The 24,746-nt window shown below is 47.1% G+C and overlaps 5 protein-coding genes across 6 annotated transcripts in view; 4 read left to right on the forward strand and 1 right to left on the reverse strand.

The window, feature by feature from the left end:
• Positions 1–1,682: 1,682 nt before the first annotated feature.
• Positions 1,683–6,081, reverse strand: LOC138722337 (uncharacterized). The gene is made up of 3 exons (XM_069860399.1): positions 6,014–6,081; positions 5,404–5,965; positions 1,683–1,856 (listed from the first exon to the last, which is right to left on the reverse strand). The coding sequence occupies exons 1-3, from the start codon at positions 6,079–6,081 to the stop codon at positions 1,683–1,685; spliced, it is 804 nt and encodes a 267-aa protein (XP_069716500.1).
• HOXA7 (homeobox A7) lies at positions 6,020–9,366 on the forward strand. Its single transcript, XM_069860236.1, has 2 exons — positions 6,020–6,521; positions 7,546–9,366. Exons 1-2 carry the CDS (start codon positions 6,146–6,148, stop codon positions 7,827–7,829), a joined length of 660 nt encoding a protein of 219 aa, XP_069716337.1. The 5' UTR covers positions 6,020–6,145; the 3' UTR covers positions 7,830–9,366.
• Positions 9,367–10,514: 1,148 nt separating this feature from the next.
• Positions 10,515–24,746, forward strand: part of HOXA3 (homeobox A3) — a 43,859-nt gene continuing 29,627 nt past the window's right edge. Inside the window, exons 1-2 of the mRNA XM_069860229.1 lie at positions 10,515–10,653; positions 22,480–22,584. The gene's annotated coding sequence lies outside the window, so the exon portion shown is untranslated. The remainder of the gene's footprint in view (positions 10,654–22,479; positions 22,585–24,746) is intronic.
• HOXA6 (homeobox A6) lies at positions 10,517–18,269 on the forward strand. 2 transcript variants are annotated; one of them, XM_069860235.1, is made up of 3 exons: positions 10,517–10,653; positions 14,936–15,041; positions 16,538–18,269. In XM_069860235.1, the coding sequence occupies exons 2-3, from the start codon at positions 15,017–15,019 to the stop codon at positions 16,795–16,797; spliced, it is 285 nt and encodes a 94-aa protein (XP_069716336.1). In that variant the 5' UTR covers positions 10,517–10,653; positions 14,936–15,016; the 3' UTR covers positions 16,798–18,269. The 2 variants fall into 2 exon arrangements, with proteins under 2 accessions (XP_069716336.1, XP_069716335.1); XM_069860234.1 differs by lacking the exon at positions 10,517–10,653 and having other exon boundaries at positions 14,394–15,041.
• Positions 18,714–20,942, forward strand: HOXA5 (homeobox A5). The gene is made up of 2 exons (XM_069860233.1): positions 18,714–19,494; positions 20,524–20,942. Exons 1-2 carry the CDS (start codon positions 18,927–18,929, stop codon positions 20,772–20,774), a joined length of 819 nt encoding a protein of 272 aa, XP_069716334.1. The 5' UTR covers positions 18,714–18,926; the 3' UTR covers positions 20,775–20,942.

Raw genomic sequence — 24,746 nt, forward strand, 5'->3', positions numbered from 1 at the left:
AATAAAATATATTGATTCTTTTATATATATATAATTTTTTTTGTGCTGATTTGACATTATTAAGGAGAGGTTGTTGCAGGGCACCCCGGATCCCAGCAGCAGCGCCAAGGCAACCCCAGAGCAGAGCCCAGGTGATGAAAATTCGAATTATAATGCCCTTGCTCGGCCGAGGGGAGGCACGGCTCCCCAAATTCTAACCGTGAGGGGGGCAGCCCCGTTAACGCCGGTTTCATGAATTCTCCTGGTGGGGCGGGGAGGGTTTAGGACCAAATCCAAGCGTCCGACGTCCCTTAGTGTGAATAATAATAATGTAAATCAGCTCGGAGAGCGACATTTAAGCTGAAGATGGTTAATTAGAAAATGTCCAGCACCGAGTGTTCTTCCACAAGCTCTGGGAGAAGCCTCGCCACACCAGCGCCTTCATTTTAAATTCCCTTCTAGACATAATTGCCCATGCAAAATATCTTATTTCAATCGTCACTAATTTTTTTTTCCCTTCCCTTGCCTTCGCGTTTAGTTGTTTTTTTTTTTTTCTTTTCATTTTTAAATGTCCCGTGGCAAATAAAAACAACCCGTTGCGTTTTACTGGCGCCGCAGATTATATATGTACGTATTATATATGTACGAATAGATAGATATAGGTGCAGATAAAATTTTACTGACAATTATGGTAGAATTTATGGTGTCAGTATTAGCTGCTGATTTAGCCGAAGGAAAGAGGAGGGCTGGCAGCAGGTTAGAGGAAAGAAGACGAAACAGGATTTAAAAAAATAAAAAAAAAAGGGTTTCTTTGGAGTGGAAGATTTCCACAAGCAGCCGCCCCCCACCCCCCCATCGCACCCACCCCTCCCCCGCAGCCCCAAGCCAAACCAAGCTCAGCAACAAAAGAAAATAGCCAAGTGTGTGAGGTTGCTGAAATGTACCCTTGTTTTGAGCGGACATCTTACTGCTCAGAGCAGTTATCCTCCAAAATTCGAACTGCAGCACGCTCCTGCGCCACACCGACCCTTGTCTGCAAATAATGTCGAATAACAATAAAAACCTTCTTGTTTTACGGGGGACGCTCACATCTATGTATGTATTTAAAGCAAAATAGGACGGAACACACTTATGGTCTTGGCAGAAGTTGTTGTTAGGAAAATTCAGAGCCATACAGTGCAATAAAAGAAAATGACTGCTGTAACCGTTTATGGGGTGTAAAACGCTGCAGGGCTAAAGACAAAACTTAGGGAGCCGGCAAGAAGTTTACAGATGTGCAGAACTGCGGGAGGAAAAAAAAAAAAGGAAAAAAGAAAAAAAAAAAAAGGTTTTCGGCTTCAACGGAAAAAAAAAAAAAAAAAAGAAATCCGGGGTAAGATTTGATGAGTTCTAATTAGTGAAAGGGAGCTCGTTCTGGTGTGCACACATAGAAAAAGCCCCTAATTGATCCCTGAGCCAGTAGTTGGGGATGCTGGGACGCCCTCTGTTGTTGCAGACGGAGGCAACTTCAAAGAATCCGCATTAAGAGTGTGTAATAAATGACGGGTCTGCAAACTGTCTGGAATTCGGCTCTTAATGAGTTTACAACTGTCCAGCCACAATTAAGATTTTTCTCCCAAAGCCTTTTTCATTTGTTTTGTCTGGCTGCTTTAGATAAAGCGGGGGAGCGGAAATAACAACCTTTTATTGGCCTCTCCCCGTGCTCAGACCCGGCCCGGGGTGGGGAGGGAGAAAGGAGGCGGGGGGGGGGGATTATTTATCTTCCCGGCTCCGCGGAGGCGGCTGCGCTGGCGCCAGGGGGGCGGCAGGTGGCGCTGTGACCCCGCGGAACGGCCGCCACCCGCCATCAGGAGCCTCGCCCGCCTCCCCGACAGCTCCTAAAATGTCGACTTGATGGGAGCCTAACCGGGCTGGGAAGCCGCTGGTTTAGCTCCAAATCGGTTCCAATCGTTCCCCCTCCCCCGCCACCGGGTACCGGGAGCGGGGTGGGGGGCGCCCCGACGCCACCGGGAGCGGTTGGGGGGGTGTTTACCGCCTGGGCACCTTCGTGGCTCGCGGTAAAAGGAAAGGTTGGTATGAACCGAGGGAAAAAAACCGCATTTATTATCCTAAAAGCACAGAAGCATCTCCTATGAACTCGTAGGATGGAGCCCTGGCACTCAGCTCTTTCCCTTGCCCCAAATCCTCGTCCTTCTCCAGCGAAGCTCTGAGCCTCCAAACGGCCTTTTCTGATCTCCAGAAATGAAATATTTGCATAAATGGGGAGTTGAAATGAAATATTTGGAGAAATAGCGATTTGAAGGGGTCGGCTGCGATGGAAGAGGGTGTCCGCACCCCCGAAGAGGCTCATCCCCAAGGAGATTCACCCCCAGATTCTCCTCCACCCCGTGCGGAGACGGCCGCGCCGCAAACCCCTCGTTTGAAAATTATTTACCGCGAGTGAAATCCCTCCACAGCTGCCTCTGATACAAATAAAAAGCTCGGCTTGTGTCCCCAGCAATCCCAGCTCAGTGGGACCCCGTGTGATTATGTGATACAGATGCGAGCAGGCTGATGCTCTGCAAACTTGACGCGTCTCTCAAAGTCGTTCCTAACTTCTCCTCGCCTTCTATTCTCATTTCCCCGAGCCGTTTTCGTATTTTTTTTTTCTTTTCCGTTTTGCTTTTGTTGGCTTTTGCGTCTTGAGAATGAGGCTCAGTGGGGAATTGTGGAGAATTTTCAGATGGCCGTTGCCAAAAGAGATGGGGGGAAAAAGTAATTGGAAGGAAAATAAAAGAGGGAGGAAAGGAAGCATAAAACGTGGGATGAAGTATGTACTTCGTATTTTTCAAGTTAAAGCCAGACAAGCAAACAAATCGCTGCATAGTATTCCAGAGCAGAACTACTTTCCCTGCATTTTATTTACATTTCCTTAAATCACAGCCAATCTGGGTTTATCGAAATTAAGAATCGGGAAGGAATGTGAGCAATGAACTATTTTTTCCTTGCCCAGATTGAAAGATTTAATTCTTTCTAGGGATGAAGGGTAGCAGCCACTCCCTGCTTTCTAACAAGAGCTTTCCTATCAAATGTCTACAACAGCATTGCTAAACTTATTATGATTCATTATTTTTTTTTTCCTTCGGCAGTGAAATTATATTGAAATTAAAAAGTGTTTATGCATCGTCATACTAAGGAAGAACTTGGCACAGTGCGCTCCATTGTAATCGTAGATAAATTACAGTGAGGACAGATTCCAAAACAACAGAATAATCCCTAGTATGAACCGCATCAAGCTCCTGCTTAATACACAAGCCATAATCATGTAGTGCTCCCAGGTCGCTTATAACTTATGAGCACCGGTTTATCACTCCCTTTTACTTCCCGGAAAAGCTCAGAAGGCAGAGAGAGGTAGTCCAGAGCTCACAAAAAAAAAAAAAATTACAATTAATCCCGCCTAGAGAATTATTTTTAGAGCGTGCGAGAATATTATGATGACTGAAAACTCGCAATTTGCGCTCGTCCGCCGTTCTCTCCACAGGAAAATTCAAATGAAAAGTGCGTTTTCAGGCGAGGGGATCCAGACTGGTTCTGCGTGCGACAAAATGAGAGATTTCAGAGGCTGTTTCAAAGGCACCGTTATGCATAACGCGCAAAGGGTGGGGAAGGTAAATAAGGTCGGGGGGACCTGTGTCTGGGTGTCGTTTTAGGATTTATTCAATTAAGAGGTTTTGAGAAATCATAAAGATCTGGCAAGGGGAAAAAAAAAAAAGCAAAATATTAAAAAAAAAAAAGGTGCCGGCAGTAAACACAAACTCACAAAGAATGATACATAAATGTGTAAATTGCACAGGATCGGAGAGCTCGAAATGCAACCACCCAGCTAATGTGTTCAGTCCCCCGCTATCCATATTTAAGCGTAGACATTGGTTATATTTGCTCTTTCTTTCTTCTTGCATCTTGATGTGTTGTCACCAGAGGAGCAATTTATTGGTTTAATGTCATCTACTCCAGCCTCTTTGATCTTTTTTAGTCGTCGTCTTGTTCGATTCGCATTCGTTTAACTTCTCGGGCCTTTATTCCTTTCCAGCAGGCTCTTCCGCAGGCGCGTTCCCATCGCAGGGATATTGTCTAATATTGTGGAATTGGAAGAAATAACAGAAGGGGGCTCTTTCCACAGCTTCTTCCTCGAGCCTGCGAATAATACTTAACACTTGGCAAATATCTAGATATATTCGGCACATTTGCAAGCTCGGGAGCCCCAATATCTCAAGGATCTGGCTTTAAAGAATTTACTCTCCTCTGTCACTAACCTATATTCATGGGGCTGCAATAACCACGCATAAAGGCTCCCAAAGGGAGCGTGTGTGTGAGTTGGGGGGGGGGGGTAGCGGAGGGGGGAGAGGGTGTCCCACCTTTACAAAACGTAAAGTTTAGGGTCCGTGCGAAATATCGCCGAGAACGATTTTAACTGGTGAGAAAGTCTTTGTACACGGGGGCACCAAACTATAATTGAAAGGAGAATTTCCGGAGCAATTCCATTGTGCTCCTTCCAGTTTATGATGTGCAATCCAGGCAGGCAGTAAAACCCGTCTTTGCCAGGACTCCCTGTCTGAGGGAAGGAAACTCCTTTTACGATCCGTTTAAAGGGAGGGCACGGTGCAGCATCCTCAATGGGGAGCCCCTCGCATTGTTGGGGAGCCCAGCGCTTAGAAAAGCACCAGCGCTCCCCGACATCTGAGCGCAGCGCGGCCGCCTCACGCGTGGGACCCTAAGGTGGGTAGGACGGCGAGGTAAAAGGGGCACGAAGGCAGGCGGCCGATATTTGAAGCCATTTCTAGACGATTTTTTTCCAGTTGTGAGAGTTTTGGTTTATTTTGATTGCTTTCCTTTTATTTAAAAAAAAAAAGATTCAGAAAGTTGAGCCCTTGCATCTTTTTTCCTTTTTTTTTAAAAAAAAACGTTCAGAAAGTTAAGTCCTTGCGATTTTTTTCTCCTTTTTCTTTTTTCCCATATTTTTATTTTCTTTTAAAATTTTTTTATAGTCTTATATTCTTATATTTTAATATTTTTTATATTTTAATATTCTTATACTTTATATTTTTCTAATTTTCTAATTTTATATTCTTATATTTTTCTATTTTTCTATTCTTATATTTTTGTATTTTTAATTTTAGTATTATTTGTATTTTAATATTTTTTATATTTTTATATTTGTTTTCTCCCGGGGGTGCGACGTCTTTCTTTCCGGGGGGAGGGGAGAGGAACGGACAGGGCTCTCCCAGGGGTCTCCCTTCAATTTTCGGGGCACCCCCTCAGCACGCTGCGGCGGGAGCAGCGCCTGCTCCCCCACAAGCCCTGCTTCAACCACACCTCGAGGGGGGCGAGCAGCCTCCTCGCAAGCCTGTATTTTATCATCGTTTCTCCACCTTTCCTCCCCCCTACCCCGATCCTAGAGGGCCCCGTGGTGCATGCTTCCCCGCGAGGGGTGGGGGCACCGAGCGCCGTCGGGGGGGCTGTCGAGGGGCAGTCGGGGGGTGTCGGGGGGCTGTTGGGGGAGGGCCGTTGGGGGCATGTGATGGGGCTGTCGGGGGGGGTGTCAGGGGGCTGTCGGGGGGGGCGCCAGGGGCCGTCGGGGGGGATGTGATGGGGCTGTCGGGGGGCTGTTGGGGGGGCTGTTGGGGGGGCTGTTGGGAGGCTGTCGGAGGGGCTGTCGGGGGGCTGTGTGGGGGCTGTCGGGGGGCTGTCGGGGGGCTGTCGGGGGGCTGCGGGGGAGGCTGTTGGGGGGCTGTTGGGGAGCTGTCGGGGGGGCTGTCGGGGGGCTGTCGGGGGACTGTGTGGCGGCTGTCGGGGGGCTGTCGTGGGGGCTGTCGGGGGGCTGTCGGGAGGCTGTCGGGGGGGATGCCGGGGGGCCGTCGGGGGCCGTCGGGGGCCCGGGGGCGGCGGCTGGAGGGCGCTGCGGGGCTCGATCCGTGTCCGGGCCCCGTCGGGCCGCGTCCGGCACCACCTGTGAGGCGGGCGGGGATTGGCGGCGAGGAGTCACATGACCGGTCACGTGCCCGAGGCAGCTCGGTCCAAAAGAAAATGGGGTTTGGTGTAAATCTGGGGGTGTAATGTTATCATATATCACGCTACCTCGTAAAACCGACACTGAAGGCTGCCGGACAACAAATCACAGGTCAAAATTATGAGCTCTTCGTATTATGTGAATGCGCTTTTTAGCAAATATACGGCGGGGGCTTCTCTTTTCCAAAATGCGGAGCCTACTTCTTGCTCCTTTGCAAGCAACTCCCAGAGAAGCGGCTATGGACCAGGCGCGGGTGCCTTCGCCTCCTCCATGCCCGGCTTGTACAATGTGAACAGTGCCATATATCAAAGCCCGTTCTCTTCCGGATACAGCCTGGGCTCTGATGCCTACAACCTGCATTGTTCCTCTTTTGATCAGAACATTCCCGTCCTCTGCAGTGAGCTAAGCAAACCCAGCTGTGAGAAAGCGGAGGAAAGCAACCTGCACAACCAGGCTGAGCCTAATTTCCGGATATATCCCTGGATGAGGTCTTCAGGTAGGGGCGGTTGGAGAGGGCTCGGAGCCGTGGCAGCCAGGCTAAGCGTGTCGCCAGAATTTACTGTCAGCACAGCCTTGATGGTTTTAATTATAGCCGAGGCGCCATGGCGTAGAGAGCCCGTGGCATTGTATGTAAATGAGTATCATAAAACTTTTTATTGCCCAATTAATGGGTTCTAGCCTCGTAAATTTATTTAACTCCGTTTGCTATGGAATTTTAGCGTTGCCTCGATTTTGCGCTGTTTGCCGTGGAAAATGGGGAGAGTTGGCTGCCCCCACGGGGAAGTTGGGCAAGGGGAAAAAAAAAACCTGGCTGGCTGGGGAAGGCGGAGGGGAGAGGGGCGTCCAGGAGCGGGGGCCGGGCTGCTGAGGGCTCTGCCAGCCCACGCTGCCGAGACGTGCCACTCTCGTCCCCCCCTCCGATCCTTTCCACGGAGATAAGGATCTATAGAAATGTACTAAACAGGAAAACGGGACGGGGTGGGTGGGGGGGCACTAAGGCGGAGGGGGGGGGAGAGACGCTGTGTGAAAAAGGAGACCTCTCCTCTGGAGCTAAATGCGATGTATTGTTTACGATCCAGGCGGGGTGGGGGCGGGTGGGAGGAGGGAGCCCCCGACATTAAAATAAAATAAATACAGCCTGGCCTTCCAGCTTTTTTATTTCCCATTGCGAAACGCGAAGTCTGGAAGGTTTTAGGGGAAACACATCGCCTGAGGGGGAAAAGTTCCTCCTCCCAAAAGCAATTTCCTCCCCCACCTCCTTTCCTAAATGCTTTTCTCTCCACCTTTTCTTCCAGGTCTCGAGCAACTTAATTTTTGCCCTGCCTGAGTGTGGCTGCGATGTCTTTGTTAGGGCAAAGCGGGAGGGCGGGTGAAAGTGGGAGAAGGGGATCGTTCCCTCTCGCTCGGCCGCCTTTTGTTTGTTTGTTTATTAAAATGATAAGACAAAAAAATAGAGCGAATAGAGGAAAGTTTCCAGCTCTCTCCCTGCCTAACCCCCGTCCGTGTGTGCCTGTCCGCAGGTCCAGATAGGAAGCGAGGGCGCCAGACCTACACCCGCTACCAGACCCTGGAGCTGGAGAAGGAATTCCACTTCAATCGCTATCTGACCCGGCGGCGGAGGATAGAGATCGCCCATGCCCTCTGCCTGACCGAGAGGCAGATCAAAATCTGGTTCCAGAACCGCAGGATGAAGTGGAAGAAGGAGCACAAGGAGGAGAGCTCCGGCACCCCGGCTCCCACCGAGCCCACGTCAGCAGCAGCCTCTGTCGAGAAAGTGGAAGAAGACGAAGAGGAGGAAGACTAAGGAGTCCCACTCGAGGAAGATATCTCCTAGTATAATGTCTGCACGTGACAGTTGGAAAAACTCCCTTTAAAGGAAAAAAGAGAAAGACTCATTGTTCCTATTTAAAGAAAAAAAAAATTAATCCCATTTAATATTCATCTTGCGAGCGTTTGCAAACATAAAAACGTTTCTTGGGGTGGTTTTCCAGCCCGCTCTCCACTTTCCCTTGCTCCTCAAACCTGCCCTGTGCCGAACCTTTCGGTAATATCTGCTAAGAGCATCCTACAATCATTTGTTTGGTTTTTTTTTCTTTCACCCGAACTTGAGTGGGTTTGTCCAGGGGACATTTCAGTGAGAGAACTGCAGCTTGCACAGATAGCAAACCATGACCTTTTGAAGTAACTACCTGACTCCATAGTCCCAAACACGTGTAAGGGGGAAAGTGCATTAGGCTCACATTAAGGAAACTACCTAATTTTGAATAAGTAGCTCTGCACTTCTCTCTCGTGTTTTTTTTTTTCTTTTTCTTTCTTTTTTTTTTTTTAATTGTTGTTAGAAAAGTATCATAACTAACAGCTACACTAACAAAAGGTTAAGCAACAAATAAGGGGGAGGAAAGATCTTCCACAAACCACTACAATCTACAGCAATGATTTGTACTACCTATTTTTCAGACTACCTATATATCTTGCTCCGCCTACCTATCTTCAAAAGTATACTGTATTTTAGTAGCCAAAAGAAGATAACATTACTAATGTGAATCGCAAAATGCTTTTAGGAATGTAAGTGTAGTCGTTTGAAAAGCACGCATCAATAGCTTTGGTATAGAATTTGGTACCGAAAAGGCTGAATATATTTAAATTTAAAATAATATATTTATTCCAAAGCAATTATAAATGAAAACCATATGCTGCAATATATCTTTGTTCTCGATTCTTTGCTATTCCGAGTGAGGAAGCAAACACACGCCAATATTGTACAAAGCGGTTTAATATCTCCCGTTGGCTTCTACCTTCGGCTGCCTCTGCTAAAGGCCGTTTTCTTATTCTAGGTTGATCTTACTTTATATAGCGGAAAGTGTTCTTTGAAAAGTGGATTTAAATGACCATGTAACCACCTTTAAGAAAAAAAAAAGTTTGTCCTGATTATCCGAACGTGTTAATATGTAATACCATGAATTTTCCTACGATAGCAGATACTGTATATTTGAACAGTTTTGTTTTGTTTTGTTGTCATTTATATTCGTCTTGGAGCTCATTTGTAAGATCATATCATAAATTGGGAAGTATGTAATTAATTTGGAAACTTTGTAGCATGATGTATTGTTAAGAACTCTGTATAAATCCGTCTTGAAGGTTTGGCTAAAGTTTATTCAAAAATTGTATGTTACAATGTGTTTCAATGTGTTCGTTGTGAACATCTGAATATGCCGTGTAAGTATTGGAAGTGGAAACAAAAAAATGTCTGTGAACTCTCTTTGGAAGTGATACCGTGTTCAAGTATCTCCCACGATAAATGTGTTTTATGTTACACAGAAAATAAATATGCTTGTTGGCAATGAATTGTGTTTCTTTATTAGGGAAACAGTTCGAAGGAAGCATTAAAAAAATAATTTACACAGACAAATAAAGAATTTAGACCATATAAATCTCTTTTTTTCCATAATCGGAAGGAAAAAAAATTCAAAGTGATGAATTGGTGGGAATCAGTCAATTTCTCTACCTCGACTTCGTGATTATTATTTTTTTTTCCCTAGCGCAGTTGATTAATAAAGCGGAAAGCCTCCTTTATGGGAGGGCTTCCCTCTACCGTGTTCCCGTGTCCTCTCAAAATCATAATCCCAGCCCAGGCGATCGGCGATCAAGCCGAAATCGCACGCCGTGAAATAATATTTGGGAATGAACGGAAAGTGGGATCCGAAACTTTCAAATATAAATGATCTGGTCGGGTACGTGTGTGGGTTGTGAAAGCGGCTTTCGGGGGGCATCAGGGTGGCATTAAAAAGGGGAAAACACGCCCCGCTTTGGAGAATGTGTCATTATTGTTAGGTGCCACGTAACGTCAAGGAGATAGAATATTTTCAATATTTAAAAAATAAAATAAAATAAAACAAAATAAAATAAAATAAAAAGGTCGCCCGAAAAGTCCCTTTATTCATCCCGGTAAATACAGGTAGAACCAGAGCATCCTTTGCGCACAAGTTCCCTTTTTCTACTACGCTCCATTCCTGGTCAACGCACTAATTGCAATTTTAATAAAATTAGTACAAAGTCCAGGTCTTTTAAAAAAAAAAAAACTCCAGGGCTGCCTCTGTGGTAAGATGGCGCCTCTCTAAGACCTGCCTCTTCTTAGTGATGAGGAAAAGGCCATAAATCCGTTGTTGTTTATGAAAATTTACAACTTTGCAATACAACTTTATGAGTTGTTCGGTTTTTCCATTGGTCGCCGTCGGTCATGTGGATGGTAACCGTGAACATGAACTTTTTTATAATTTCCCTTGCGAGAATAGAGCCGCATTCTTTTGCTGAGCTCTGTCCTGCTTCGGATCTCTCTGGCTTTTTCAATCCCCGTTTCGTTTGTTCTTTGTAAGGCAATAGCGCACCGCGTGCGCGGAGGTTCGGCGTAAGCAGCCGCCTAGGACACAGATCCGGGATGGCAATTTCCAGTCCCCCCGCTGGAAGGTGTGGCGGATTGGATTCAAAGCTCTGGCGTGGCACATTTTCAACTTGCAACCTGGCTAATTTCCTGCTTCTTCTGGCACCAAAAGGAGGGCGATTCGTCTCCTGTGCAGCCAAAGCGACAGCTGTCAAAGTCGCGGGGGCTCCTGTGAGCCAGAACCTAAAAGGTGAGAAACGTATACAACACTGCCGTAAGCAGGGAAACACGGTTTAATACCTTTAAATATTAGACGTGTGCAATTAAACCAAATGCAAATGCTACGGAGCAAAAATAGAGCAGCTCGGTTGATTTCGACTTAACTATTGCATGCAAAAATACGCCTAAATAAAATGTCTATTTTATATTATTTAGCACGAAAAACGTGGATTTTTTTTTTTTTTCACGAAGTTAATTTCTGTTTGCATTTGCTTGGGGCTTGTTCTGACTTCAGGTTATTTTCTAAGAATTCAGATTTACAGCATCAATCCGAGGATTTTTTTTTTTTCACTAGCACTAGGAAAAAAATTAACGTTTAACCCCAAACGTTAATTTTTTTTTTTTAATTTCTTAGCATTAACTTGCGGCAGCTAAAATTGTGATGTAATATATTTTTTCCTATTTCGAGGATGGGGGAAGCGTTGCTCAGCACAATGTCTCCTGGCTCCCCCAGGAGAAAGGTTATTTCTAGGCGGGGGAAACAGCGAGAACGTGTCTTTGATTCTCTTTATCAGATCAAGCGCTGCCTGCAAAATCCCCCGCTCCGCGGCTGCGGAGGGTGGGGGGGCGGAACAGCCTTCCCTGTGCTTCCCTGCGCTCCTCGGCTGCGCGGAGCGGGCTTTGCAGCTGCCAAACCGATTTTTATTTTTTTTTTCCGCCTCTTTCTCTCCTTGTTGTGACTGTGACGATGCGGCGCTGGGGCGGGGGCGCGGCGGGACAGGGTGCGGGGTGGGGGGGACCCCCCGATATCCCCCCCCCTTCGCTTCCTCCCGGCCGAACGAGCGGCTCGGGGGTGTTTTTTCAGCGTCGTGGCCGGCTCTGGTTGTGCTGGAGGGGCTGATAAAGCCTCGGATTTGCATTGCTGTGCGGTATCCGCCGGAGTGGAGCTGCAGGGAGCGCAGGATTATTTATTGCGCGGCCGCGGGGTGCTCAGTGCTGCCACGGCGTGGCCGAAGCGCGGAGGAGGGAACGGAGCGGCCTCCGCAGCCCTTGGGAAGGGGCAAAGCCAGGCAGAAGAGAGAAAAAAAAAATTAAAAAAAAAATTAAAAATTTTTTTAAAAATTTAAAAATTAAAAAAAATTAAAAAATTTAAAAGCAATAAATTAGGGAAAAAAAAAAAATCCAGCCTACCTTTCTCTCCGAGAGCATCAGAGCTCGCCCCCCGGGCAAAATATTCCAGCAGGGCCGGCTCTGCCCCCTCCCCTTTCCCTGCGATCGCTGTGTGTCAACTGTAAAATCTCACGGAGGGGGATGCTGGGGGGACCCCCCGGCTGGGATCCCGCTCCCCGCCAGCCTAAACAACGCTTCGCTTTGCCCAAACTGTTTGGATTAGGAGCTATTAGTTAAAAGGTCGGTTCTGGCGGCGGCGCGGAGCGGGAGGAGGGTTTGTAAGTGGGTTTATAGGCGAGGAGAAGGAGGTTTTCAGGCTTCAGAGGGGAGCTGCCCCCGCACCTGTATCCGAGGGCAGCCGGCTGGGTGCTCGGAGGGAGGAGGAAGGCGAAGGGTTTGTTGGAGGAGGTGCTGGACGTGCAGGAAATTCCGAAAAAAACCAAATAAAAGGCGGACGAAATTCGTGGGTATCGCCAAGTGGGACTTCGTTGCGGTGGCAAAATGCAGCGCTTGGCTTTTTTTTTTTTTTTTTTTTGGCTTTCCCGGCGCGAAATGGGGAAAGAAAACTGCTACGGGATGTGTCCCGGGGTAACAGATTATTGTAATTCGGGGTTTTCTGGGGGTGAGGGGAGGAGCGGAGGGGACGCCTGAATGTGACTGAAGCGGAGATTGCAGTGCGGATTGTTTAGCTGTCACTGTAACTCCTTTAACACGACCCAGCCAGGAAAACATGCGCGTTTCATTCCTTTGAATATTATGTGATCAACGAAGAAATGTTTTTGCTGCCTGCGGTCGGGCTTTCGACAGTTTGAATCGGATCGAAACAATAACTTGATAAACAGGAAAGAAACAGAAAGAAAATAAGACAAAAAGAAGGAACCATTATGTACCGATGCTATAAAATGTTAATATAACTAAGCCTGACGCGGTTTGGATTTTAAATTTTGGTCTCTGTGTGATGGGTTCAAACAAAGTCTGCCTGGCCACAACTTTTTTTAAGTAGGGCTGGCGCGTTTTTCGTCTCCGATTATCCATTTTTTTCATGGTGTGTTTTCGTTCTGACCTACGCTGGCGAAAGTCTGCTGGTTTTAAAGCCTCTTTAGCGTGCTGTGTGCTTGTTTGCTGGGATTCCGTCCTTTTTAAAACTCTGTTTGCGCTGAGTAAAAAAAAACCAACTTTTTCTAGAAAAGGTTGGCTCTCAGGAAATACACGTTTCTGAAATGACCTCCCAAAGCAGGCAGTAGTTGAGCTGTAATTCTACCAGGTGTGTTTATAGATTAGCCAGGCTGAAGAGGTTAAGGAAGTTGAAAAAAAAAAAAATAATTGGAGGCAATCAACATTTGAATGTGAAAGTCCAGCTGAGGCTGCGAACAATACAAACTATTGTGAGGAGAGATTTTAACTCACTGCTGTTTTATAGGTATCGTAATCTGCCCCCGGAAATGAGACAAATAGGCTCCCAACAACAACAAAACTCGCCTTTGAAATCTGCTTTAGGAAACGGGGCTCGTACGAATGTCACTTTTCGTCAGAGCGCGTTTAAAATTAGGCTATTCAAGCTATTGTCATGGGCACGGATTATGAGTAAACACAGCTTGGAAGGAACAACCTCGTGTTATCTCCAGGAACCGCAGGGTTACGGCTGAATTAAAAGCGCCTCAGCGAATTTCATCAGCACTGTTACTGTCCCTGCCCTGGGCCGAGAATTATATTTCCGCTATGGGGCAACTGCCACGTTAAAAAATGAAGGTGGAAATGTTTGTTTCATGTATTATGTTTTTTTTTTCCCTTCTCGGAGACACGCATCCGCGTTTAATCAAATTGTTCACAGCAATAACGAAACCGATTGGCTTCTGCTGACTCATTAGCGGGACTGTATTAATTAGGAATAGTCCTACTGGCTCCGTTTTGAATTTGAATGTTTGATCCCCTCGGCTCGATTCTGGAGTGGGGGGTGGGTCGGGGAGAAGAGACACGTGGAACTTCATCTGAGCTGCTCGCGGGGGGGAGCCGGGAGCCCTTCCAGCCCTTCCCGGGGCCTTCGGAGGGACTCGGTGGGAACCCAAAATCTCCTTCCCGAAAAGGCCACCGCTTCCAGCCCCAACCGCCACCTCCGCGTTAATTATAGGGGATTTCATTAAGATACGAGAGCTCTTCCTCTCAGGAAAGCTGCGTTCGGCGCTCTCCTTCGAGCTCCGGAGGAAATAAACACAGAAATCGCCTAAAAATAAAAGTCCTGGATGCGGTTGTGGCACCGCGGTGGGAAAATGGAAGGAGGCCGGGCCGCCCCCCCCATCCCCCTTACCCCCCCATCCCCCTAACCCCCCCTCCTCTCCAAACTTTCCCTCCGCACCCTCCACGCCCGGAGAGCCGGGGAAGGGGGGTGGGATGGGGGTGGATTCTCCCCCCCCTCCCCTTCCCTCGGGGCTGCGCGGCGCCTGGCGTGGGGCCACCAACTTTTGGGGGCGCCCAGGGGACTTGGGGGCGGGGGGGGGAGGGGTGCGGCGCTGAAGGCTGTTTTCACTGCCGTTATGGTTATTATTATAATTCTTGGGGTGGTTTAGGCCGGGGAGGGGCGGGGCCGGTCCCCGCGGGGCTGCGGGGCGGCCGGTGGGTCGGTGGCGGCGGCCCCGGGGGAGCGGGCGCCGCTCGAGCTCCCATTGGCCGCCCCGCCGTCAGCTGCTCCTCTTTTTCTGCCGTCGCTTTTGGCGCTCGGCCATCCAGAAACAAACCACTTCGAGGACTCCTAATAGTTATCGCCAGATGTACTAATACACAACAAATCATCACGGGCCGGGGAAGAACCAGGGGGGGAAGAGCAAATGAGTTCCTATTTCGTGAATCCCGCTTTCCCGGGGAGCCTGCCCGGGGGCCAGGACTCTTTCCTCGGGCAGATCCCGCTTTACCCGTCTGGCTACGATGCTCTGAGGCATTTTCCTCCTTCGTACGGGGCGGGCAGCCTGCAGGACAAGCCTTACACCTCACCTTGTTTCTACCAACAGTCCAACCCCATCCTTGCTCATTCCTATGAGTACGGAGCCTCCTGTTTTTATTCAGACAAGGACATTAGTAGCGCCTCTCCCTCCGGCAGTGGCAAGCAGAGGGGGCCGGGGGACTACCTGCCCTTTCCTCCCGATCAACAGCACAAATCCAGCGGCGTCCAAGCCAAAATTGTAAATGAGGAAGGCACCGACCGGAAGTACACGAGTCCCGTTTATCCCTGGATGCAGAGGATGAACTCCTGCGCCGGTAAGGAATTTCGATATACTCCAGGATTGGGGGGGGGAGGGAGTGGGGGAGGAAGGAAGGCAAGGAGGAAGGAAAAGTTTGCTTCCCCCAGCTCTATTTTTTTGTCGTTGTTGCGGTTGGTTCGTAGATAAAAGTGCAGATCGCTGGAGAGATGCGGTTCCTGCAGGGCAGTGTGTAACATGAGACCTTTCCCAGGTTATTTTACACCTGGCACGTTGGCACCTTGGGAGTGGGGGGCCGAGAGAGACCGGCTTGGGGGTTTGGTTGGTGAAAGTTACTGGGGAATCCTTAGGAACCAGAGGGAAAAAAAGAAAAAAAGACAAAAAAAAGGGAAAAAAAATGAAACAAAAAGGAAAAAAAAGGGGAAAAAAAAGAAAAAATAAATTAAAAAATAAAAAAAGAGGAGCAGAGCAGCTTGACCACTCTCCTACCGCCACCCCAAAGCCTCTGCTCCGCTTCTTCATTGTCAGAGCGCGATGCAGGGAATATGCCCTCTGTACCGAGGATCCAATGCATTTGCGGCACATTCCTCCTCGCCCCCCTCCCCCCAGCTCATTAGCCTCTAAGTATTGGATATTGAGAGCACGTTTCTGGGGCCGTGGGCGCACTCCCATGGCATCGCGGATTTTCCCTGACTTACAAGTGAACTTCACATAATTGAACTATTCTGTCCAGGGATGGTGCTGGGGGGAGGGTTGCATCGCAGTGGCGTTTATTTTTAATAATCCCATATTAAGATGTTCACTTCCAGCGTTTGCTAGTTCCTCCCCTCCTCGCCTCTCCTCTCGAGTTTATGTTTGTTGGACTGCGGGTCGTATTTCTTTTTTTTTTTCGGAAAGTTTAACTTTTAGCAAGACCGTTCTGCTGCTTCCTTGCATCCGAGGGCAATAAATTCCGAAGCAAATGGCAAAGGCTCTTCTATGATCTTTAGCTGATGTCTATAATTACACTTAAATTACAGACCCTCTGTAGTCACAGCCATGGCAAGGGGGTGTATTTGTGTAAACACACCCGCATTTGCTTGCACACACACACACACGCACGCACACGCAGCTCTCCAGCTCCCACACGTGTGCGTGTATGTGTGTGTGTGTGTGCGCGCACAGACTCTTGAACGCGCAGAGGGCAGACGCTGCTCAGCGTTTCACACGGGTGCTACCTACTCCGCTTTCCCTGGGTCCGCCTTAAAGCCTCTTTGTATCCCAGCTACCCCACCACCGCACATCCGCATTTACAGGCAGGAGAAAAGGAAAAGAGACACAGACATTACAAAAAAAAAGAAAAAAGAAAAAAAGAAAACAATAAGAAAAAAAAAGGGGAAAAGGAAAAAAAAAAAAAAAAAGGAAAAAAAAAAAGAAAAAAGCCTCCAGGAAACCAGAGCAGCCCCCACCCCTCTAATTGTGCCTGCGAAAGAAAGCAGAATATTCTAACTGCTCTTTCTGGTCTGAAATCACTGGGCCCTGTCCAATGCGATCGTTTTGTCTTTACTTCTACAGGTACAGTATATGGAACTCATGGGAGACGAGGGAGGCAAACTTACACCAGATACCAAACGCTAGAGTTAGAGAAGGAATTTCATTTTAACAGATACTTAACCCGAAGACGACGCATTGAGATTGCAAACGCTCTCTGCCTTACTGAACGCCAGATTAAAATATGGTTTCAAAACAGGCGGATGAAGTGGAAAAAGGAAAACAAATTCATAAATTCCACACAGCCCAGCAGCGAAGAAACAGAGGAAAAGTCAGGGGAGTAGAACCACGTTTAATAAACGCTACCAGGCCTTTCCTTAGCGCTTACTATTACTATTATTATTTACCATGTGTTCCTTCTGCTACTAAATTCCTATAGGTTTGTCACAGTCTATTAATTCCCAAAAGGCTTGGTTAAAAGATGTACATTTGCAATCAACTGTGACTTTCTTTAATATCTGTGGAAGCCCTGGCTTTTGAGCTACAGGCATGTCTGTATATAACCACTTTTCCAAAACGTAGATGGTGTTGGTTTAAGCGTTAGAGAAATGCCCCAGATCTTTAGATATCTGAAATGAGCATCTGTGTGTGGGTGAGTGTCGTGAGTCCATTGTGTGCCTGTGTGAGAAGAGATGAGCGAGTGATTTTTTTTTTCCCCTTTAATTAGGAATGTTCGTGTTGTAGAAGTATGAGAGATTTTAGAAAATCTTAAGTTTACATTTTTGCTAACTCCCGCTATGTCGGGCCATCTCGTTATGCTGCGTTTGGGAGCTTATGGTCTGCAGGGGAGAAAAAAAGCCCCAACTTTTACACGTGTATAATATACTTAAATAGCGAAAAAAAAAGAAGAAAAATCCTTTTTAAAAATCGTTCTATAAAACCCTGGGTATAAGCTGGCAGTTAAAGCGAGGATGAATTGCAGGGAGATTTTTTTTTAAACGCCGCTAAACTGCCTAATCTGCACTATTAGTATTAAAGTAAAAACTCGGCGTTAAACTTCAGGGGAAGCGAGGGAAGATGCTTCAAAGCGGGCGAATTTCTGTGGTTCCCGTTGAGCTTACACTGAGGTTTCAGCGAGCTCGGCTCTGCGCTGAAGGGACTTTGAATTATGGACTACGTTTCTTGGGGCTTCATGGGCTTGGGTCGGTCTTTCTTTATTTTCTTTTATTTCTTTTTTTTTGGTTTTTGTTTTATTAAGAGAGCTGCGTCTGTTATATTAACTCGGGGTTATTCTTCCCAGCTTTTGTGGTGCCTAAATTCCCATTCGCATTTCTTAGCACTGGAGCAAATAAATAGGTACTTTAAAAAAAAGTAGCTGCCATGAAATGTTACCGCTTCGAGTTCTGTATAAGTAAACTAAGCGTAGAAAAAAGATGTTGATTAATATATGTATTATATCTCTTTATAGTTTATTGTGTGTGCGTGAGTGTGCCTGAGAAACTGTGTCCAAATACACTTGTATACGCTTCGAGGCTCTTTTGTTTGGAAGGCAGCGCACTTTGGGCTACAATTCTAAATATTTCAGAAGCCAAATCTGGAAAATACTAATGCAAAATGGCTACTGCCGCTCTTAGAGGCTTTTTTTTTTTTTTTTTTTTAATTTCCCGAGAGGCGAAAAATAACGGCGGCCGTAAAGCTGCCTGGAATTTGACCCCCTGGCTGGGAAAAGGCTGCACGATATTTGTCTTTCATAGGTACCTGCCCTTGCAGAGCGACAGGACCCGGGTGCCTCGAGAAAAAAAGGGATAAAAAAGGGGGGAGAGGGTAAAATACGAGATATAAAAATTACGAGATATAAAAATACGGTGTATAAGGATGGAATATATAGAAATACGATGTATAAAAGCATGTATAGAAGGGAGCTAAGCACCGCCAGGGAGCTCAGCACCTCCAGCATCCCAGGATGGATCGCCCGGGACCCGTGAACCGGCGCCGACGAGCCTCGCCCGGAGGAGGCGGCGGGGCCGAAGCGGAGCCCCCCCTCGGCCCTCGGGGCCCCGGTCCCCCCCCGGCCCCGGCGCCCCCCGCTCCGCCGTCGGGGCCCCGTCACCCCGCGCCGACCCCGCGGAGCCGCCGCCGTTCCCCGCGCCGCCAGCGGGTGGCGCTAGAGGCCGGCGGACGGCGGGGAGGCGGCGGCGGGAGCGCGCGGCGGGAGCGCGCCCCGGGCCGCCCGCGCCCTCCCAGCTCCCCCACCAGTGCACGAGTTTACCTCTAGAGGTCATCAGGCAGGATTTACGACTGGACAACAAAAGCACGTGATGCGGAGCCGTACCCCATATTTGGGTGCCTACGTAGGAGGGAACCGAGTACATGTCCCAGTCATTTCCATAATTCATCATAAATTGTGCAAGGGGTGCTATAGACGCGCAAAACGACCGAGAGCCACAAATCAAGCACACATATCAAAAAACAAATGAGCTCTTATTTTGTAAACTCATTTTGCGGTCGCTATCCAAATGGCCCGGACTACCAGTTACATAATTATGGAGATCACAGCTCGGTGAGCGAGCAATACAGGGACTCCGCCAGCATGCACTCCGGCAGGTACGGATACGGCTACAATGGGATGGACCTCAGCGTCGGGCGCTCCGCTTCCTCCCACTTTGGTGCCAATGAGAGACCCCGCAGTTACCCGGCCAACGCCACCTCTGCCTCGACAGAGCCCTCCAGGTACAACCAGCCCGCGGCGGCTTCCCACTCGCCGACCCCCGACCCCCTGCCCTGCAGCGCCGTGGCCGCTTCGCCCGCCGGCGAGAGCCACCACGGGGTGAAAAACTCCCTCGCCAACTCCACCAGCGCCTCCTCGTCCAATTCCAGCAGCGCCACGCACCTCAGCAGGGACGGGGTTGGCACCTCGTCTGGGACTGAGGAAGACGCCCCCGCGAGCGGCGAGCAGGCGAGCGCCCCGACCGACCAAAGCCCAGCCCAGCCTTCACAGCCCCAGATCTACCCCTGGATGCGAAAGCTGCACATAAGTCATGGTAAAGCCGATACCCTCTTCTTTCTTTATTTCTCTGGAGGAAAAAAAAAAAAAAAAAAAAAGGAAAAAAAAAAAAAGGAGGATTTGATGGAAAACGGGTGGCCGCGCCGAGCGAGGTCGGGGAGAGGGGGAGAGGAGGGCGTGAGAGCGGGCAGCTTGCGAGCACAGCTCGGCTCCCTTCTCTGCCAGAGCCCCCTCAAAACAACAACAACAACAAAAATAAGAAAATCAGAAACGCCCGGCCCCGAAAAATCCCATCCCCGGGCAGCGGGGAGCAGGCAGCGCTTTCCCGAAGAGGGATCGGGAGCTGCTCCCGGCTCTGCTCTGGGAGGGAGAAGCTCCAGTGGGAACGACGCGGCTGACCCCATTTATTTTGCCGAGCCATATTAAAAAGAGAATAGGAGAGGGCGAGGAGGGCACTTTCCGCTGCTGGGAAGCCGTGGGGGGAGGGGGGGGTCTGGCGAGTCGCCCCAAACTCCGGGGAATCAGGCTTGGAGGGACACGGGGAAGCGGAGCAACTTTGAGCTGCGGGTACCTGCCCTGCCCTCGCTGCTGGGGGAGCAGCCGGGGGGCTCGCAGCCTCCCAGAGCCTTCCCCAGCTCAGCCGTGGGAAAGGGCTGCTCGCTTCAGATTTGCTTTTTCCCAGCCCTGAAAACCCGGCTAAGAGCGGAGGAATCCTCCCAAACAGCTTATCTGAGGGAGGCGGGGGGGGGGCTGGGGGGGTGGATGGGGTGGATGAAGTGGATGGGGTGGGGAGGAATTAGCCTCACGAAAAGAAAAAAAAAATAATCAAATTTTAAAAAAATCGAACCCCAAATTCAAGCGAAAACTTACCGAGACCACCAAAATCCCCCTCCCCCAAGCCTTTCCTAAAAGGATCTGGAAGGGGAAACTTGTTGAGCGTTTATCCAAACCAGAAACAAAACCAAACAGGACAGAGAATAACGGTCCTGGTCTCTGGTAGCTGCAATAAGACACGAAGGCTCCGAGTGGCTGCTGAGAATCTAAATCATGTACTTTTCTCTTCCAGACAACATAGGGGGACCAGAAGGGAAAAGGGCTCGGACTGCTTACACCCGCTATCAGACCTTGGAGCTGGAAAAGGAATTTCACTTCAATAGATACCTGACCCGCAGAAGAAGGATTGAAATAGCACATGCTCTTTGCCTCTCAGAGAGACAAATAAAGATCTGGTTCCAAAACAGGAGAATGAAATGGAAAAAGGATAATAAGCTGAAAAGTATGAGCATGGCAGCTGCAGGAGGGGCATTTCGTCCCTAAGCGTTTGATCAATTAAAAGTACTGAGCAGTATTAGCTGACCCTGCGTCTCATGTCAGTACTAAGTTGACTTTCTAAAACTTCCTTGTGTTACTTCTGTGAAGAAACCCTGTTCTTGTCGCCCTTATTCATCTTTTAATCATGAGCCTGTTTATTACCATTCTCTCGCGTGTATAAGTAGATCTGCTTTTATCGTACATTTCTTTGTCTTGAATGGCTTTGTCTTGAAAAAAATAATAGATGTTTTAACTTATTTATATGAAGCGAGCTGTGTTACTTGAAGTAACTGTTAAAACAAAACAAAAGTAAACAAAAAAGAATAAAAAAAAGAAGGTAAAAAAAGAGGAGAGAGAGAAAGAAACCCTCCCCCGGTTTAGTACAAATGTTATGTGTTGCACTCAACCTGCTTAACTGTGCATGTGTGGTCAAGTGTTAATGTCTGTATAGCTCCAAGCTGTTAAAAATATTTTTATTCAAACTACCTATATAATTCCTGTGTAATTAATGCTGTTGTAGAGGTGAAATGATGAAATCAACTGAACTTGTCCTACGTGTAGTGAATAGTGAATCTGTGACGAAAACTGTGATTCCAAGCAGTATGTCCTTGCTGTGCCTTTGTATATGACTCTTTGCACGAACTCTTAGAAGTGGCTCTTACTAAGCGCAGCTTCTGTGATGTATGTTTTTTGTGAACAAAGTTACAAATATAGTCAAAGTCTGGCTGTTTGAGCAAACTGTGATCAGCTTTTTTTTTTTTTTTTGTATTTGTTTTTAAAAAAACCTGACTGGAAATCAACAAAAAAATAAACTTTCTATTGTAAAGTTTTTGTGACCTGGTTTGTGCAAAGCAAGAAGTTGTGCTTCCTGATTTGCCTCTGAAAAAAAAAAATTAACCCGTGCAGAGTTTGTAATAATATTTTACCTGACTCCTGCTGCACGTTGCAAATTCTAGATGTCGCGGTTGTCCGCTACCAGTATTTTTAATTGAAAGTTTGACCATAATTTCCTCCTTACTGGTTTATCGCTAGGTGGAAAACTGCATCGTAGGACCACAATCAACACCCTTTGTGGGTGAATCAACTGTTAACTCTTTGCTAATGGTTGAAAAAAAAGCACACCAACAAAAAAAAAAAAAAAACAAACCATGTGCTTTGTTAAAACACGCTGCTAACTCCAAGACGTGTTCGCATCGCTCTAGAATTTCTCCTGTGGTTTCACGAAGTATATTTGCAGGACAGCCACGTCCGAGCCCTTTGCGTCTAGTAGTAACCCTCGCTCGCCACATTCCCAGTTTTCACCCTCTAAAGATTTTTGGTTTTCTTTGCTACGATTAGTTTGCTATAAACGTAATGTTACTTACCCCGTCAGAGCTTGAATGGTTAACTCTTCTGAGCTTCTAAGAGCAACTAAAGATTTGCACATTTACTGACTGGTTACATTGATGCCTTCCCTTAAAAGTTATAAAACAGTAAACTTTATAAGCCCCAGTTCCGGCTATATGACATTTGGGTGCCAAATGAATAGGGTTTTGTCTATGAATTAGATCGTAAAATCATCCATAGCACAGACAGATAGGCTCACTGGCTATAAAAAGTCACGTGGTGCCATTAAAGTAAGTTTTATGGTTTTGGGGAGTTGACATCCAACATTATATACCACATAACATATAATCTCACTGACGCTGGACTTCATTTGACTCTTTTGCAGGCTACGTGTGCCTCCTGGCCATTCAAATTGTCAGGTTTAGGGACAGAAGTATCCAAACCACAAGTTCTCAGTACTGTGTGAAAAATGGCTCCTTGCAAGTCAAAGGTAAGTTTTGTGCACAAGTTCCTTAAAGTTTATTTGTACAGCGGGGAAGCCGAGGCTCCCGCTCGCTCTCGCTGCCTCTCGCCTCTCTCTGTTTTCTTTCTGTTTCTCTTTCCCTTTTCCTCCCCGCCTGGAGCTTTTCAGGACGGTCCCACCGAGCCCGAGAGGCAGGATCAACCCCTAATGATCCAGGTTGCGCTGCAGATCCCCCCCCATCCCTTCCCTCGCAGCAGCTCGCTCTCTATTTTAACGATCAAATCAAAGTAAACCACAATAAGCGACTTTGGCAGAGATGGATTTTGGGGCCTAGCTTTAATCACTTTGACTACCGCAAAAGATAATTACTTCCTTTGCTCCAATAGACTCTCCAAGTTTGGAGAGGTTTTGTTTAGCAAAGGGTATTACTGGAGGCGATTAAAGAAAAGGGAAAACAAAATAGATAGGACTTGATACTATCTTATGGAGGCATGATAGAGATGGAGGCGTGTTGATACGGTAATAATCTTAGGATTGGTGAAATACGTTGCACATCAGAGCCAGTATTAAAATGGCACAGACCGTACTGGAGTACTTAAGATTCCTATTTTCTACACGGGGTTGTGCAGAGAGCTTTGGCTATGTCTACATGTCCATCTGCGAGCGCGTAGTGTATTTCGGGGGCGTGCGTTTGTAATGTTTCTGTAACTTTTCCCAGATCCTATATGTAAATGCATAAATATAAATACATTGAAATGATGTGCGTGTGTGCATGCATGGACAAATTGACGTATACGCCTGTATAAAGCCGTGCGCATGCATATGGGTATCTGATATGGGTATATTTATGTATACGAAGGGTGTGTATGCATGTATACATATATACGTTCCTAAGACTTTTTTTTTCCTTTCTTCAAAGCGAACCAATTGACTGTAACTTGTAGCATTAATACAAGAGACTACAGGTCATTAGAGTGCTGCAAATTATGAAATACGGGCTTGGTTTATTGGAGATTGTAAATATCCCCTTAGCTCTGCTCTCTCCTTCTCTGCCTTATATTGCTGGCTGCCATTGTGGGGTAGGCCCCAGCTGCGTGTTTACTTCCACATTCTTTTTATTTAAGTGGACTGTTCTCACTAGAGTGTGATTACTCAGCAATAAACTTTATGGCCGGATTTAACTTTAGTCTTTGAATTTCCAGGACTTGAATGAAAGGGTGAAAGGAACTGTCTTTCTCTGGGTAGCATTAAGGCCTGATCCTTATCCTTAGAGCTGTTGCTGGGGCGAGTGATCTCAGGAGGGAAAAGATTTGAGAATTGCCTGCAATATATATATATACACACACACACATATACATGCACGCATGTGTGTGTATGTATATTTATACACAAACCAGCTGTGAGCATCTCTTTCTCTGCTTAGGTTTGGAGTACCAGGGCTTCAGCAGATCGCATTGTTTTCCTTCATGTGTCATAAACTCGGGTTTGCAAAAGAATGGGGAGGTTTGATGCGGGCTGGGAGATGGGCTTTGTTTTATTTTGCTAGTGCTACCCCACTTGAATGTTGCGGTTTAGGTTTTATTTGCCACTGTGAGAAAGGGACAGGGGTACAGGAGGGTAAGGCTGTCGGATACCTCTGCAAGGTCTGCGCATTGGTGCCTGATCCCTGGTTTTAATGTATTTATTTGCCTTTAAAGTTAAAGAAACGGTAGTATGTAAGCTTGACTCAGCTCAAAGACCTCACCGGTTTACGAATATTTAATATTTAGAGTCAACCCCCTGTGCAGGGTAAATGGAGTCCAAAGCCTTTGTGTCTGCGTATCATTCCTATGAGCACTAAACAAACACATATGTACGTACTTTATATTTAAAAAATGGGAAAGTCTTTAAAAGTGAATATCCAAATGCACATTTGAAAATCATTTCCGTAGTAAACAGCTGGAGATTTTATAGTACACAAGCTGTCACATTTTTATCAATAGGAATACCAGAAAGTTATATATGATGGGAGTATATTATATTATACTATATTATATGCCATAAAATTTTATAGTCTGAGGCAAAGGCATGAAAACCCTTTAAAAGTTTGGGCTTCATTTAAATACGGGTCGTTTTCCAAGGGAAATTCCTCGCTTGTAAATGGGAATGATACTAGAAACAAAGTGTTCCCGATTACCCAATGCTCAACA

Source organism: Phaenicophaeus curvirostris, chromosome 6, assembly GCF_032191515.1.
Source record: "Phaenicophaeus curvirostris isolate KB17595 chromosome 6, BPBGC_Pcur_1.0, whole genome shotgun sequence".
Taxonomy (NCBI): domain Eukaryota; kingdom Metazoa; phylum Chordata; class Aves; order Cuculiformes; family Cuculidae; genus Phaenicophaeus; species Phaenicophaeus curvirostris.